The sequence below is a fragment of the Ahaetulla prasina genome, chromosome 1 (assembly GCF_028640845.1).
Source record: "Ahaetulla prasina isolate Xishuangbanna chromosome 1, ASM2864084v1, whole genome shotgun sequence".
Classification (NCBI taxonomy): Eukaryota; Metazoa; Chordata; class Lepidosauria; order Squamata; family Colubridae; genus Ahaetulla; species Ahaetulla prasina.
The window spans coordinates 254,869,081-254,885,518 of NC_080539.1; the positions used below are offsets into that span (position 1 = coordinate 254,869,081).

Below are 16,438 nucleotides of genomic sequence, written 5' to 3' on the forward strand. Positions count from 1 at the left end.
AACAAACTAAAAAATCAACTCTAGAGGAAAGTTAAAACTACTTTTATTGAGATCAGCTATAATAACAGAACCTCGGAAATCTGATAATGCTCTCCCTCCTCTTATTATTTATAGTTCAATGAATTAGGGAGATATCTGTCAGAGCCACTTCCTAATATTATCTGACTGTTTTGTTTACTTATAACATATGTTATATTTCTTGTCAATTTGGCAACAAAGTTTGCATATTTCCTTCAAGGTCATCTTTACGGTCTATAATACAGTTTTAGTTGATTTACTCAGGATAAATATATTTATTATATGCACTTAATCTGTCACTAACTTGCTCTTTAGTACCAAAGAATTCAAGAAAAGGGATGGTGTTGAAATATATACAGGAAGTTCTCAGCTTATGACTTGGTTGCTTAGCAAATAGCGTTATGACAGACCTCCCCAGAGTTACTTACAACCTGGCTTTGAAGTTCTAATGGCTGTCGTCTCCCCCAGCAGTAATGTGATCATATTTTGGCAGCACCTACTTTAACAGCTGTTTGCAGCCTCCCTTGTGACTACGATTTAACATGGTTTTGCCTGAAATCAGCATTTACTTCTGATTTCCAGCAAAATGCCCATTGGGTACAATAGGCTCACTTAACTGTGGTATTTGTTTAATAACCACCACAAGAAATGTCATAAAATTGGGTGTGATTGCATAGTGACCTGCTTAATGACCAACATAACTTATGACTATAATTCCAGGCACAATTACTGCCATAATTTAAGGACCATCTATATGAGATTCTGTACTTGACAATGGATTAATAACATATACACAGAAGGACATTCTGGCGGCCTTTCAATCCTACTGTTTAGCTCCTCAAAGAAAATAATTCAATGGCATGTAAGAAACAGCATCCTCCTTTGAGTTTCAGGTGTGATGGGCCCAGGTATCTGTTTTCAGTACTAGGAATGAATCACTGTTGACAACTGTAACCTCTCCACACCCCATGCCCTTAGAGCAAAGGGAAATAGCAGTTTGTCTCTGCCGATGTTGACATACACACCTTCTATTTTTATGACTGGGAATGCCTTAAGAAGAATGTCCTTAGAAATGGGAAATCCTATGCAATTCAGTCGGGTAACTACTAGAAAACATAAAAATGTAGAAACTGAAATTAATGTGCACAAAATGGTTTTCTTATTTATGTGCATGCATGTGTGACATTGTTTTAAGATTTTGCATGTTTCGTATTTAATATTTATTACAAATGTGACTGCATATATGGGCCAAAATGGCTATCTCATTTTAATGGATTGTAAAATGCCATCCCTCAAGTGCCTATGTGTTGCCTGAGTTGCCATCCTCCTCAACCCAACCTGGGGTCTTCTCTCTGTGTACAAACTAGTGTGCAACCCCCCACCCCCTACCCATCCCATTCATTAGCTTAAAGGCTTTCGTTGTCAAACATGTTGGTGTAATGCAATTAAATAAGGACAGCAGCCATCTGGTCTGCTTTTTCTCAGGCCGAAGAATGCAGGATGCACATGCTCCTTGCAAAGGCTGAGTTGGGGCACCCTGTTGAGAGCATGGGGCACTGGGTGATGCTGGGTGATGCTGGGAAAGGGACGAGGCTCTGTTAGCCTTTGCTTTCTGTGTTGTAAAAATGTATGTTAGAGAGATAAGAATGTTGAGAATCTCTGCAGGTGAGATTGGCCAAATTGTTTCCCAATAGACCACCAAATAGCTAGAAATGTAACCACCAACAAGGGACCTACTACCATATGTGGTGGACATGTCCCAAAGCCAGGGATTATTATGGACAAAAATTAAAAAATGTTTGGAGGAAATTGTTGAACAAAAAATTGAGATGAAGCCAGAATTATTTCTTTTGGGTACAATAAAAGGTAATATAAACAAAGAAATTCAATACATCATGCTCCATATAATCACCGCAGCCAGAATCACATTTGCCCAAAATTGGAAACAAGGAAACTGCATCAAACACAATGATTATAAAAAAGGTGCTAGGATACGCAGAAATGGACAAATTAACGATGGAATTAAGGAACAGAGAGGAAGGTTGACTCAGCCTTCCATCCTTTATAAGGTAGGTAAAATGAGGACCCAGATTGTTGGGGGGGCAATAAGTTGACTTTGTAAAAATATACAAATAGAATGAGACTATTGCCTTATACACTGTAAGCCGCCCTGAGTCTTCGGAGAAGGGCGGGGTATAAATGTAAACAAAAAACAAACAAAAAACAAACAAACTGTGTATTATGAGACGTGGAACAAGTAGTATAACTGGCTTGAAAAGAAGTCTAAAATTAATGTATAGTGATTGTACAGAAATGATAATAATGGATAAAATGTATATTTTAGAATGTAGTAGACATGTAAATATTGTAAATAGTATAAAAATAAGTAACTATGAAACAAGAATGTATATGTATAAAACAATAGGCCTGTAGATAAGTTGAAATTAAGAAAAAATTCCGATAACGGGAAGCTGTAATAGTGTAATTGTGATTTTAAAGGTTAAAAATGTTGAATAAAAAGATGAAGGAGGAAACAGAGGAAAGTTCTTAGCCCCTCTCACATCAGCTTTACAAGAAAAGCTCAAAGAGGGACAAATTCTCCAAAGGGGAAGTTGATTATATGCAGGTAGTTAGTGTATTCCTAAAACTGGTGAGCGCAAACAAGCCTCCTCTAACCACAGTCTGCTAATGCTGCTTGTTCAGTGTGAGGCATATTCAGGACTAGATGGGAGATTAGCTGTGCTCCTTTTGATCCAGATGACTCAGTGATTGCTCAACTAATGTAACCTCTGACCTCCATTTTATAAGACTCTGAAAACATGTCATTGCAGAAACCGGACTTCTGCTGCTTGGAGAGAAGACTTTTTGTGCCTGTTTGAGTTACTGTATTCCTCTCCTCCCTTTTTTTCGGTAAAAGATGCTGGGAAAAGGGAACTATTCAGTTTGCTTGTTCTTGGATTCTTTCAGCATTGGATAGTCATTGATGAGATGATACCTTGTCTTTCCTTTCTATTTCTTGGTAAATAGCACAGAACTGCTGTGGTTGTGGTGGTGGTATATTACAATCTCTATGAGAAACATCGATGGTCAATATCTTTCAGCCTTTTAACTTACATTCCTGCTGTACTAATGTTTTCTCTCAGCAAAACTCCAAAGTAGCACGGAATTTTGTTTTACCATGAAATGAGATTTGATGGTAATATTACTAAAAACCTATTTCAATAGGGGGAAAACACTATAGAATAGAATAGAATTCTTTATTGGCTAAGTGTGATTGGACACACAAGGAATTTGTCTTGATGCATACGCTCTCGGTGTACATAAAAGAAAAGATATGTTCATCAAGAATCATAAGGTACAACCAGTGGTGGGATTCACCCAGTTCACACCACTTCGGGAGAACCGGTTGTTAACTTTCTCAGCAGTTTGGCAAACTGGTCATTGGAAGAAATTATTAGGACAGAGAACCGGTTGTTAAATTACTTGAATCCCACTACTGGGTACAACACTTAATGATAGTCATAAGGAAAGTCATAAGGATAGTCATAAGGTTGTTGGGGGGGTTGCACGGCACGACATGTTTACTGGACCCGTGCCCTTCCTGGCTGGTACTGGCCACTCAGGCGGTGACACGAGGCTGGCTCCAGAGGATTATCAACGCTTCTTTATTGGAAGGGGTTTTCCCTGCCGCCTTGAAAGAGGCGGTGGTGAGACCCCTCCTTAAGAAGCCCTCCCTGGACCCAGCTATTTTGGGTAATTATCGTCCAGTCTCCAACCTTCGCTTTGTTGCGAAGGTTGTAGAGAGTGCCGTGGCGCGACAGCTACCCCAATACCTGGATGAAGATGTCTATCTAGATCCGTTCCAGTCCGGCTTCCGACGCGGATACAGCACGGAGACAGCTTTGGTCGCATTGGTGGATGATCTCTGGAGGGCCAGGGACAGGGGTTATTCCTCTGCCCTGGTCTTATTAGACCTCTCGGCGCGCTCGATACCATCGACCATGGTATCTGCTGCGCCGGCTGGGGATTGGGAGTGGGAGGCACCGATATCGGTGGTTCTCCTCCTATCTCTCCGACCGGACGCAGACGGTGTTGACGGGGGCAGAGGTCGACCGCGAGGCCTCACTTGTGGGGTCCCGCAGGGTCGATTCTCTCGCCCTGTTGTTCAACATCTACATGAAGCCGCTGGGTGAGATCATCAGTGGTTTCGGGTGAGATACCAGCAGTACGCTGATGATACTCAGCTGTATTTTTCCACCCCGGCCACCCCAATGAAGTTGTTGAAGTGCTGTCCCGGTGTTTGGAAGCCGACGGGTCTGGATGGGGAGAAACAGGCTCAAGCTTAATCCTCCAAGACGGAGTGGCTGTGGATGCCGGCATCCCGATTCAGTCAGCTGCAGCCGCAGCTGGCTGTCGGAGGCGAGTTATTGGCCCCAAAGGATAGGGTGCGCAACTTAGGCGCCCTCCTGGATGATCGGCTGTCGCTTGAAGATCATTTGACGGCCGCCTCCAGGAGGGCCTTCTACCAGGTTCGCCTGGTCCGCAGTTGCGCCTTCCTTGATCGGGATGCCTTATGCACAGTCACTCATGCTCGTTACCTCTCGCTGGATTACTGTAATGCTCTCTACATGGGGCTCCCCTTGAAGTGCACTCGGAGGCTTCAGTTAGTCCAGAATGCAGCTGCGCGGGTGATAGAGGGAGCTACCCGTAGCTCCCATGTAACACCGCTCCTGCGCAGACTGCACTGGCTGCCTGTGGCCTTTCGAGTGCACTTTAAGGTGTTGGTTACGACCTTTAAAGCGCTCCATGGCTTAGGACCTGGGTACTTACGGGACCGCCTGCTGCTACCATATGCCTCCCACCGACCCGTACGCTCCCATAGAGAGGGACTTCTCAGGGTGCCGTCCGCCAAACAATGTCGGCTGGCGGCCCCAGGAAGGGCCTTCTGTGGGGGCTCCCACTCTGGAACGAGCTTCCCCCTGGTTTACGTCAAATACCTGACCTTCGGACATTTCGTCGCGAACTGAAGACCCATCTTTTTATTCGCGTGGGGCTGGCTTAATTGGATTTTAAAAGGGAATTTTACAAATTTTAAATGGGGTTTTAATTGATGATGATTTTTTTTAATATCAGGCTAATTTTGAATAAGTTTTTTAAGGGTATTTAAATTGTGTATATTTGTATTGTTGTTTTTATTTTGCCTGTACACCGCCCTGAGTCCTTCGGGAGAAGGGCGGTATAAAAATCAAATTAAATAAATAAATAAATAAATAAATAATAAATAAACAGTCAATATAAATCTTAAGGATACCAGCAACAAGGTTACAGTCATAAGTGGAAGAAGATGGGTGATAGGAACAATGAGAAGATTAATAGTAACACAGACTTAGTAACTAGTTTGACGGGGTTGAGGGAATTATTTGTTTAGCAGAGTGATGGCCTTCAGGAAAAAACTGTTCTTGTGTCTAGTTGTTCTGGTGTGCAGTGCTCTATAGCGTTGTTTTGAGGGTAGGAGTTGAAATAATTTATGTCCAGGATATGAGGGGTCTGTAAATATTTTCACAGCCCTCTTTTTGATTCGTGCAGTATACAGGTCCTCAATGGAAGGCAGGTTGGTAGCAACTGTTTTTTCTGCAGTTCTACTTATCCTCTGAAGTCTGTGTCTGTCTTGCTGGGTTGCAGAACCAAAACAGACAATTATAGAAGTGCAGATGACAGACTCAATAATTCCTCTGTAGAATTGTATCAGCAACTCCTTGGGCAGTTTGAGCTTTCTGAGTTGGCGCAGAAAGAACATTCTTTGTTATGCTTTTTTGTTGACGTTTTTTATGTTGGATATCTATTTTAGGTCATGAGATATGGTAGAACCTAGAAATTTGAAGGTTTCTACTGTTGATACTGTGTTCTCTAGTATTGTAAGAGGTGGTAGTATGGGAAGGTTTCTCCTAAAGTCCACCACCATTTCTACGGTTTTGAGTGTGTTCAGTTCCAGATTATTCTGGTGGATATATGAGGAATTAAGTGAGATAAGAGGCTGGGTGTGAAATATTTAATTTTTGGTCACTGACAACAGCCTAACTGAAGAGATCCTGTGTTTAATATACTTCTTGCATTAAAAAAAAAGTACAAGTAGGAAATGTTTCTTCCTTGTTCCTTTCTTTGGAGCTTCAGTCTTCTGTACACACAATGTTTTTGGCTTGTAGGCAAAAAAAATATATGTACTTCCCAAATTTATTTTGTCATACAAATGGAAGCATTTTGAAGTGGAACTATTTATCTGAAAAGAAGTTTGCCCCCTGGAGGAGAATTTGACAAACACTCTGTTTCCAGCAGTAACATGGAAACTTAGCTTAATTAGGCAGCATTAGGTAACTATATTTGATTTATTTTTGGACCTGACTGGTAGGCAATCATCACCAGGAATTACCAGGAATATTTATATTTTATTCCCAATGATTGAATGGTCATTGAGATGTGCCTGCTCATCACCACAGTACTATATCTTTCACATACTCCTGAAGGCCTGCAGACACCCAAACAGGTTCTGTATTATCATCACTTAGTGCTTAAATTACTGGGCATAGAAGATGCTTATTGGATATGGTGCTCATAGAGAAGTGAGAAGGGAGAGCAACGAATACAGAAAGGCAAAAAGGAGAAGTGTTTTTTCCCTGTGACTTGAGAAGTTAGCTGAAGTGTTACAGTAGGTTCTCAAGATTTTGGTTTCTGTAAAAAGGACATGTAATCTCCTCCTCCAGCACGTCCCTGAAGTAGAATAATCTTTCCAATAATATAAGCAGAGAAAGAAAGCCCATTATCAGACAAAGACAATTTGATAACTAGCAGTATCTCTGGTGGCTTGTGCTTGGCCACAAGTGTCAATCTTTTAATTTCTCCTAGCCATTTTAGATGCTGTTCTTTGCACTTAGTTCTTTTTGTTTCCCCAACTTGTATATGCGTTTCTGCTTGGAATAAAGGACTTTTTTCTTCTTCAAGTCTTTAATTCTACATTGGAAGTTGCACTTTACCTGGCCTTTGAAAGTTCTTGGTGTTGTGCCATTTGAATTCCCAATCAACTGACTTTGTGACTTAAAATTTTTTGACCTAAGAGCCTGGCATCTTTTTGCAACTTTTCTACCTAAAACAGGATAAATTGCTACAAAGCTGGAGATTGCTTAGCTAATGTTCCTCAATAAACAACATGAACAATGAATAACAATATCAATAACAATCACAAGATTGCAACCCAGGCACTGAAGTGGGCATATCCTTTGATATTTGAAGTGTGACAAAATAAGACAGAGCAGATATATTGCCATTGCACAAAGAACAAAAGAGGCTAAGAAATTGGGGCAATGGTAGGGGACATTTTGAGAAACGATTAAAATCTTTTATCGGCCACCTTTCCACCAGTAGATTAGGATTAATATTACACTATCTTTTTTGTTCACTTATCCCTCTCCCTCTCTGAATAGTTAAAAATGAATGTCTAATGGCGTTTTGAATGTCTGCAAATCATGTAGAGCAGGGATGTCAAACTCATGGCCTCCGTCCAGATGCATCAGTTACTGGCCCCGCCCGGTTTAGCAAAGTGGGGGGGGGGGAAATCCCGATACATCACGTGACGCCACTGTGAGAATGCAAGTTTGACACCCCTGATGTAGAGTATTGTATTGAGTTGATACTATGTTAATGTTGAAAATAAATAAAAATGCCATATCTGATTTATCTTCTCTAATTTTAGCTAATGAAAAACCTGGCCTCAAAGTACTTGGGGATAAATTGTAAGGAACTGTGTTTTTACCACTTGGGCTTTTTCCCTCTCTTAGAATGCAAAATGCGAAGTTGGAGGACTGAAAAACAAAATACGTGTGGAAACTAATTCCGTAAAATGAGAAAATATGCTCAGAAAGAAATGCCCAAGTTTGTCTTTATCCCAACTTGATATTTGAGCGTCAGAACATGTGCGCTTGGAATACTGCTCTGTGCAATCCCCTCCCTCAAAAGCAAAACAAAAAGCTTTCCTTTAAATGACCCTTTTACGGTTGTTTAAATTAAAGCTATTTCTTAAGTGAGCAGATTAAGATCAAATCAACCCTCTTCCCCAATTGGTCATTCATTTTTGTGTGCATGTTTGAGGAAACAAAAGCCACAGTAAACGCCATCACCCCATGCTTCTACATTTTAACCATGAAATAAGAGCTAGCGTACATTAGCACAGGGCAAAAGAAGGGGTGATTATGGGTACAGATGGGTAAAAACTGGGGATGCAAGGGAAATAAGGCCAGACCCAATTTCCAAACATCTCTTCAGCTTGATTACTGCATAGTCCAGATTGGCATGGTGCTTTTAGCTTTGTTTCTTCATGCAGAGGCCTGGATTCCCTTTTTCTCAGACAGCACCAACTTAGAATAGTGGGGTTGGAGCTACTGTTCCAATCCATTCAATTTAGGGCTGTAGAACTAAGTGCTAGAATCAAGACAGAGACAGAACAAGTATCTGCCTAAATATATGCAATTACTGCAGGTTCTAGTCCCACCAGGTCCAAGGTTGACTCAGCCTTCCATCCATTATAAGGTAGGTAAAATGAGGACCCAGATTGTTGGGGGGGCAATAAGTTGACTTTTTAAATATACAAATAGAATGAGACTATTGCCTTACTCACTGTAAGCCGCCCTGAGTCTTCAGAGAAGGGCGGGATATAAATGTAAATAAAATAAATAAATAAATAAAAATATCCTGATTCTTTCTCTTACTATCCTACTGTTTAATTTTCCTATAATAGACTTGGGGCACTTTCCTAGTCTGTAACTGTTTCTTTATCAGAGTGGAGGAACACATAAACTTGTGATGTCATTCTTATGTTTTAGGCTAAAAAGCCTGATGTCATTCTTATGTTTTAGGCTAAAATTGCTGTTCGACTCAGTCAGGATAATTAATGGGCAGGGATACCTGAGAGCATCAGGATGAGATAACCTGCAGCAATAATTTAAAAGTGTATTATTTTGGAAATCGTGTAGTGACATGATTGTCTGTCTCTGATTATTTCCTTGCTAGTGATTTATAACACTTCTAGAGCCACTTAACCATTATTGGGCTAGAATAATAATAATAATACAGGCAGGCTTTATATACTTTAAATCATGGTTGGCATATGCTATGAAGTTATTGTGATTCATGACTGTGGAACTGAACTCTGTTTCTGCCAACTGTCTCTGGCTTTGATATGAGTGGCAAAGTGATGGCAGAACAGGCTGAATGCAAGATCTGTGCCATTTCTCTCTAACTTTATTGTCTTTTCATTTTTTGTTAATTTATTGACATTTTTAATAAGCACAATAAAAACTGATACAAACTAAACTAGAAGAAAAGAGAAAAGGAAAAGTACAGAAAGTACAGGGGGAAAAAAGAAAAATGTAGAAAAGAAAAAGGCAACAAAAAAAATATTAACTAAGTGGCTTCCAACCTTCATCACACTGAGCAGAAGCTAATATATTTATCTTTTATCCTCTTTTAAAGTAAAAAATAAAAAAATATTTTCTCCCCATAGACTTTCATCTATACACAATTTAGAAATCATCATCTTTTTAATTCTAGTTCAGCAAAAAACCAATTAGGAGTTGCCAGAAATATCAAATAGTTTACCTCTGATCAAACAGTCAAACTTTATATTCTTTCTTTTTGCTCTGCACAATCTTGACCTTTAAATTATTTCTGTGACGTCCAGGATTTGATATTTCATCATTCTTTAGCATTTAAAAGGAGTCTTCAAAGCTTTTATCAGCTTACTTTGTAAATCCCACAAAGAAGCTTCTTCAGAATTTTTTGTTGCAGCTGTTCTGTGTCAAGATCCTTTTCTTGATTTGGCTTTTGTTTTCCCATTTTAGTAATTTCAATTTTGTTGTCTGCCATATATTTTCAAACTATAATGTCTATTTTTATTTTTATTTATTTATTTTGTCACAACAATATACATAAGTATCATACAGAAAAGATTATATAGTGTATAAACATATGTAAGAATAAATATTAGGAGGAATAAGCATACATACATACATACATACATACATATATATATATATATATATATATATATGAAATCCCATGCACCGCCTGCCCCACCACATACATTGGACAAACCAACAGAAGAATAAGTGCACGCATTGAAGAACACAAGAACTCATTCAAAAAAGAAGAACCAACTTCTTCCCTGGTCCAACACTTTAAAGTCACAGGACATGATATTGACTTTAAAAAGACCAGAACTATCGCCAAAACTGAACACTTTAACAACAGAATAATCAGAGAAGCCATTGAGATAGAAAAACGCCCACACAGCATGAACAAACGAGATGACACCTCCCGCCTACCAGCCTTTTGGAAACCCGCCCTTATTGACAAACGAGTCCCTAACACGAGGAATGACACCAGACCCACACTCACAAGGTCCACACAGGATGTCACCACCGCACATCCACCCAGAAAGCAGACCCAAACCCACACTGATCATGAAGCACGACCAAGGACCAGAAGCCAGACCGCAGCTGCAACATTAGCCATTTCAAACCCCTCCAATCCATTCATGCAGCAGACTGACACCCACTATGAAGATGTAGCACAACCACAAAGCCAAACAACAGCTGTGCAGCTCACCAGCTCAAATCCCCCTGCAGCACAGACTAGACTGAGCACAACCAAGCCCCCACCAACACAGGACACACCCCCAGCCAATCAGAGCACAGAAAAAACCCCATCCAATCAGAGCACAGCCAAGCTCCCACCCAATCAGTTCAAACCCCCACTAGCAGTTAAAAGGAAGAAACAGCTGCGATCACACATTGCTCCCAGAAGCACGAAGCTGAAGCCTGAAGATGACGAATGAGACTTCGTCGAAACGTCACCAAGACACTTCCAATTTTACACGGGAGAAAACCCGAACAACCAAAGACCTATATACAAACACCCGTGAAAACCTCAGAAAACATATATATATATATATATATATATATGTTAATATTTCAGTCGAGTTAAAAAAGACTGTTTAAAATAACACAAGGTTATACTGTAGCCAGCTTAGTCATTTTAATTCTTTGCTGCCTGGCTCTTTAGTTCCCTCTAGTGTCTATTTGCAATCTGTATAAACCTTCAGTTTTTAACAGGTTTAATTCCATTTTAGTCATTTCCATACGTTTGTTATTTAATTATATATTTGCTTTGCAAGTCTTATAGCAAAAATAATCAATATTCCAAATCTCTCTGGACTCCCAATCTGTTTACAACCTGTTTTTTTGCCTCTGGCCAATTGCATATTATTTTAAATTCTTAAGTCTCTGTTTAAAATTTCTTAAATCTGAAAAAAGTGAAACTCACTATGTGTCAAATTAAGCTTGTTGTTTTGAAGGTCTCTAATATCCATAAAGTGGTTAAATTGAACATTTCCAAATGTGTTTAGAAATTGAGTTTAGCTGGATTTATGTCCTTATGAAAGGCCTCACCACTGTGGAGAAGAAACATGTCTCCCCTAGCTTCTGGTGCTGACACCTGCAGGAGACAGTTTCGTGATCTCCTCATCAGAAGTTGCCATTCAGTGCACTTGTGAGGATCTCCCAAATCTCTTTTGTTAGTCAGCCGTAAATCACACTGGAAGCTGCTTCATTGTCTTTTTATTATATTTTCACTAAGTGGACCACCTTGCACGTCTTTCTGTGGCTTAAAAATTAATATACTTGATTATTATCGTTCTGTCATTGTGAATACCACCGATGTAGGTTTTGCATTTTTCCTTCACCAGGCCAGATTTAGGAAATCAAGAACCATATGATTCTAATTGGTGTTATTTGTCTCTTTACAGAAGCAGGACGATGATGAAGCTGAAGATGAATTGGAAATTGCGATTGACAACACTGCTTTCATGGATGAATTCTTTTCAGAGGTAAGCATTGCTGAGAAAAGAAAAAGCAGCTCTGAATTTAAAGCTGGGGCTTCAGAGTAATAAAATTGTGGAACATTGTGAGATTTATTTAATTGTGCTGTGAAAGCTCTTATTTGAGGAGATGGAAAAACTTCAAAGACCAAAAGAGACTAATGTTGGAGGAGCCATGGGCGGCAACTAACCCACTTAAGTGGCCACAAAAGATGATTGGTAATGTGGTAATGTGATCAAGAATGGTCCCCAAATTGCCTTTTTTTTTCCAGCTTGGGAAGCACATTATACATTTTTTTAAGGGTGGGGATGTAAACATTTTGACTCTCAGTGGGTTCCTCCTCCCATTTCTACTGCTAATTTTAGCTAACAGCCATTTTGCCACTGAATCCTGGTGGTACAATCTCACTGAGCAAAATGATTGCTCAGTTCCAGTAGTCCTGATTGAAACAGAGATAGCCAGTTCCAGTTTCTTTAGTACATTGGGCAAAGGCCAGATTTATTTTTTTTCCTTATAGCATGTTTATCCTGTTTCCCCCGCCCCCCAAAAAAAGTCTCCAGAGTGGAGTTCATACATTTAATGTAGTAAGAGTCAGAGAGAATGTAGGGCCTTCTCCACAGGTTTTCAGCCTATCCCTAGCCTGGGAGGAAAATTAAAGAGAGAATTGAACTTGGGCACCAGTTTCAATTGCAAGTCTTATATAATGTCCTGCTGGCTAAAGTTTAGGAAGAAGAGACTTGAGAGAGCTATTCTATTTTAATCAGACTTGGTAGAATGCTCCTGATTCCCATCTCATTTTTTATTTTACTAAATGGGAGGCTCTGGTCAGTATGTTCTCAATAGCCTTCTTGTATTTCCTTGTTAGAGCCGAGGTGGCGCAGGGGTTAGAGTGCAGCACTGCAGGCTACTTCAGCTGACTGCTAACTGCAGTTCGGCAGTTCAAATCTCACCAGCTCAAGGTTGACTCATGCTTCCGAGGTCGGTAAAAATGAGGACCCAGATTGTTGGAGGCAATATGCTGATTCTGTAAACTGCTTAAAGAGGGCTATAAAAGCACTAGGAAGAGGTATATCAGTCTAATTGCTATTGCTATTGCTGTGGGCCTTTTGGAAGATCAGCAAGGGGCAGACAGACAGAGAGAGGTGGCAGGAAGCAATAAAGGAAGCAGTGCAACTTCCATCACTTGTTATTTTCTTTAGCCCAAAATTTAAAAAGGAGATGCTGGGCAAAATAAACTACAGTCACCACTACTGCTGCTACCTTTCTCATCTCCAGTGCCTATGAAATAAAAAGTAGAACCTGGAATATTTGACAAAAGAAAAAATGAATATGTCTGGTATGGCCTAAAAAAATTTTAAGCTTAAAAAAGGGTTACTGGAGGGCCCTCATGGTCCACGAGCACCATTTTCCCTACCATATCAACTGCTAATACTAGGTCTGCAGCTACCTATGACAAAGGAAACAACATCTCCTTGCTTTGAGTAGTTGTTGAGGATGATAATAATTATAATGATAGGATGAGGCAAACTATTGTGATCTTATGAGCAGCGAAGAACATAAGTCTGAATTCTGCATTAGTGTTTATGAAGCCATAAAGAGTGAATGTGAACATGATCCTTAAAATATTGCTTTTAAATATATACCTCATAGATAGATAGATAGATAGATAGATAGATAGATAGATAGATAGATAGATAGATAGATATAGTGAGATATAGATATAGATAGATAGATTGGCCATCTGGGAAACTGATTCTACTGATAGATCAAAATACCTTATAGGGTATTTTGATTTCAGTTGTACGAACCAGAAGTGAAGCTCACACGTTTACTGACATTACTGAAAATAATAGAACACTTCCACTGAATATTGGTTTATTTTTTTCAGCGTTGTAGCGGGGATGGTGGGGGTAGATAGAAGATGAATTGCATCTTTGCTTGATGCAGAAGAAGGGGAAATGTCTGCCTTGTTTTGTAAAATTCACTCTTCAAGTCCCTGCCTGCAGAATAAGACATAAATTGTCTCCAATGATAAGAAAGCACTCTCCACTACATGCACGATGGTCATGGCTGCTGCTATTGCTATGTTTCTACATGAATTTCTGTAATGAAAATGAGCTTTGAGCTTTGGACTGACTTGATGGAATTTGGTCTTCCCTTCTTGGCCTGTGGCAGTGATTCCTTCTCAGCATCTCTTCATAATTTGCAGATTGAAGAGACTCGGCAGAATATTGACAAAGTTTCAAAGAGCGTAGAAGAGGCAAAAAAGCTCTACAGCATTATCCTGTCTGCTCCTATCCCTGAACCAAGTGAGTAGGATGCAGTGTTCACAAACTTTTGTTTGAAAATTCTGATCCTAAACCCTTCTCCCCAATTTTCTTTAAAGATTAACTCTGTGTCAGGTAGAAGTAGAAAGGTGGTTGCAGCTTCTGGAAGAGACTAAAATGTTTCTCCTTTTATACTTGAATTGATTCATCCAGACTGTGGGTGGGGAGGTGCTGTGTGTAGTGCAATGGAGAAAGGATCTTTACTGCTGTTCTCCTACTAGAGGAAATCTTATTTGTGTTCTGTAGAGACAAAAGATGATCTGGAGCAGCTGACATCAGAAATCAAGAAAACGGCCAATGCTGTTCGAAACAAGCTTAAAAGTAAGAGACGTCTTCCTGGAACAGGCTGGGGATTGTTTTATTTGTACAGTATTACTTAAACAATTACTAAATTTTATTTGTGTGGCTTAAATGTTTGTTGCTTACTTAGTTGCCTTTACATGTCAGATGCAAGTCCTGTGGGCATATTATGAATTCTGTAGACACCTTCCCCAGTCTCTCTGCCCTCTGGATGTGTGGAGTTGAAAGCCAACCCCAATGAAGGATGCCCAGCTTCAGGAAAAGTTTTGTAGCCATTACATGAAGGGAGGGTACTCTTTAAACCAAATCCGTGCTCAAAGCTAAGAATTCCCCTTTAGGTTTGCTCTTCCTACCTGAACAACCTACCACTCCAAATGCTAACAAGTGACTTAAGATGTACAAAAATATAGTACTGGGTTTAATTAGAAGTCATTGTGAGCTTCTATTCTTCCCAGTTTAGATCTGCATTCTATTTCCTTTGTTTTGAAATATCATAAATTCAGTCAATCTACACCACAGTACAATACTATACACGTGTCCATTTTAAAATTGGTATTTTTTTCTTAAGATTTTCCTTGCCTTTTCTTCTGCAATTAGGTATGTTGAAAAACTGAATGTTTACTTATATGGCACAAAGAGAGTGATCTTTATCCCTGCCTATATCTCTATCTAGATACGTTTAAACTATTTTAAAAGTTTCTAATCACTTCTCACTGGTAAAACAATCCCACCCTGAGGATACAACCATGAAAACAACAATTTAGAGAAAAACATTTTGCTATATAAACTTTGTACAAAATTCCCACATCATAAAACCCTTAAATTAGTTTTAAATCCCTCTGAAGCAGGCCAGAACAGTCAGAGTATCAACAGAATCAATGGAAGCCCCTTAAATACAATCCAAAGAAGGGATTAACTCTGCAGAATGTAGCCAGAATTCCTTTCAGACTGTGATACCTCTCCATTTTTCTTGGCTGTTCAGGTATGGAGCAGAATATAGAGCAGGATGCAGCTCGATCATCAGCTGACTTGCGGATACGGAAGTCCCAGGTAAGTGGAGCTCCACAGCGGTTGGATTAAAATGACTTCACCAGCAAGGGGTAAAGAAATGATACAGAATGATATAGATGAGACAGAACCATATTTTTTGATGAAGCAATGGTGAATTGCTAGTGCTGAAGCCCTTATCTGCTCATGTACATAACCTTGATTCCAATCCCAGTTGGCATTATGAGGACTAGCATGTTCAGATTCCTAGGCATATTTCATGAGAAGCTCTAGGGATTAACTGTTCCAATGTCCAAATTAAACACCAAAAACCAGCTTTAATTAAAGGGGAAGTAAAGGAAAGTGACGGTTCAAACGTAGCAGGTGAATTACCAGACACAAAATACCTTTCAATTTTGAAGGACTGCGGGATTGGAGCCGTTTTTAATGCTTTGACAAAAATGTAATGATTTTAAATGCCTTGAAAGTAGTTTTGGGGGACAAACAGAAGTAATGATCTTTCATGTTTTTCAAAATAAAAGGAAAAGGAGGAAATAAGTTAGCTAGAAGTTATTTAGTAACTATTTTAGACACAAATTAAGGCATATTTAAATTTTTATTTACCAAAAAGCCAAAAACTAAACGAAGGCTGCAGGTTTTTTGGAATGGAATGAAAGCCAGGGTCTCTGAAGCATGACTTATTTTTCTTATCCACCAGCACTCAGTTCTTTCCCGAAAATTTGTGGAAGTGATGACTAAATACAATGAGGCACAGGTTGACTTCCGAGAACGGAGTAAAGGGAGGATCCAACGGCAGCTGGAGATCAGTAAGGCTTTTCCTGTTTGCCTTACACATCGCCTGAGTAATGTAGGATCTTGAAA

General features: G+C 39.6%; 1 protein-coding gene across 5 annotated transcripts in view; it reads left to right on the forward strand.

Moving 5' to 3' along the window:
• STX3 (syntaxin 3) overlaps positions 1 to 16,438 on the forward strand; it is a 48,109-nt gene that overhangs the window by 17,978 nt on the left and 13,693 nt on the right. For 3 of the 5 annotated variants that reach the window (XR_009151856.1, XM_058154601.1, XM_058154571.1), the window contains exons 2-6: positions 11,870 to 11,950; positions 14,152 to 14,251; positions 14,516 to 14,590; positions 15,552 to 15,619; positions 16,275 to 16,383. Coding sequence is in view for 4 of the 5 variants with exons in the window: in XM_058154571.1 (XP_058010554.1) it covers positions 11,870 to 11,950; positions 14,152 to 14,251; positions 14,516 to 14,590; positions 15,552 to 15,619; positions 16,275 to 16,383 (433 nt within the window). In the remaining variant the exon portion in view is untranslated. Of the gene's footprint in view, positions 1 to 11,869; positions 11,951 to 14,117; positions 14,252 to 14,515; positions 14,591 to 15,551; positions 15,620 to 16,274; positions 16,384 to 16,438 lie in introns of all 5 variants that reach the window. The other 2 variants (XM_058154592.1, XM_058154584.1) reach the window with 1 other exon arrangement.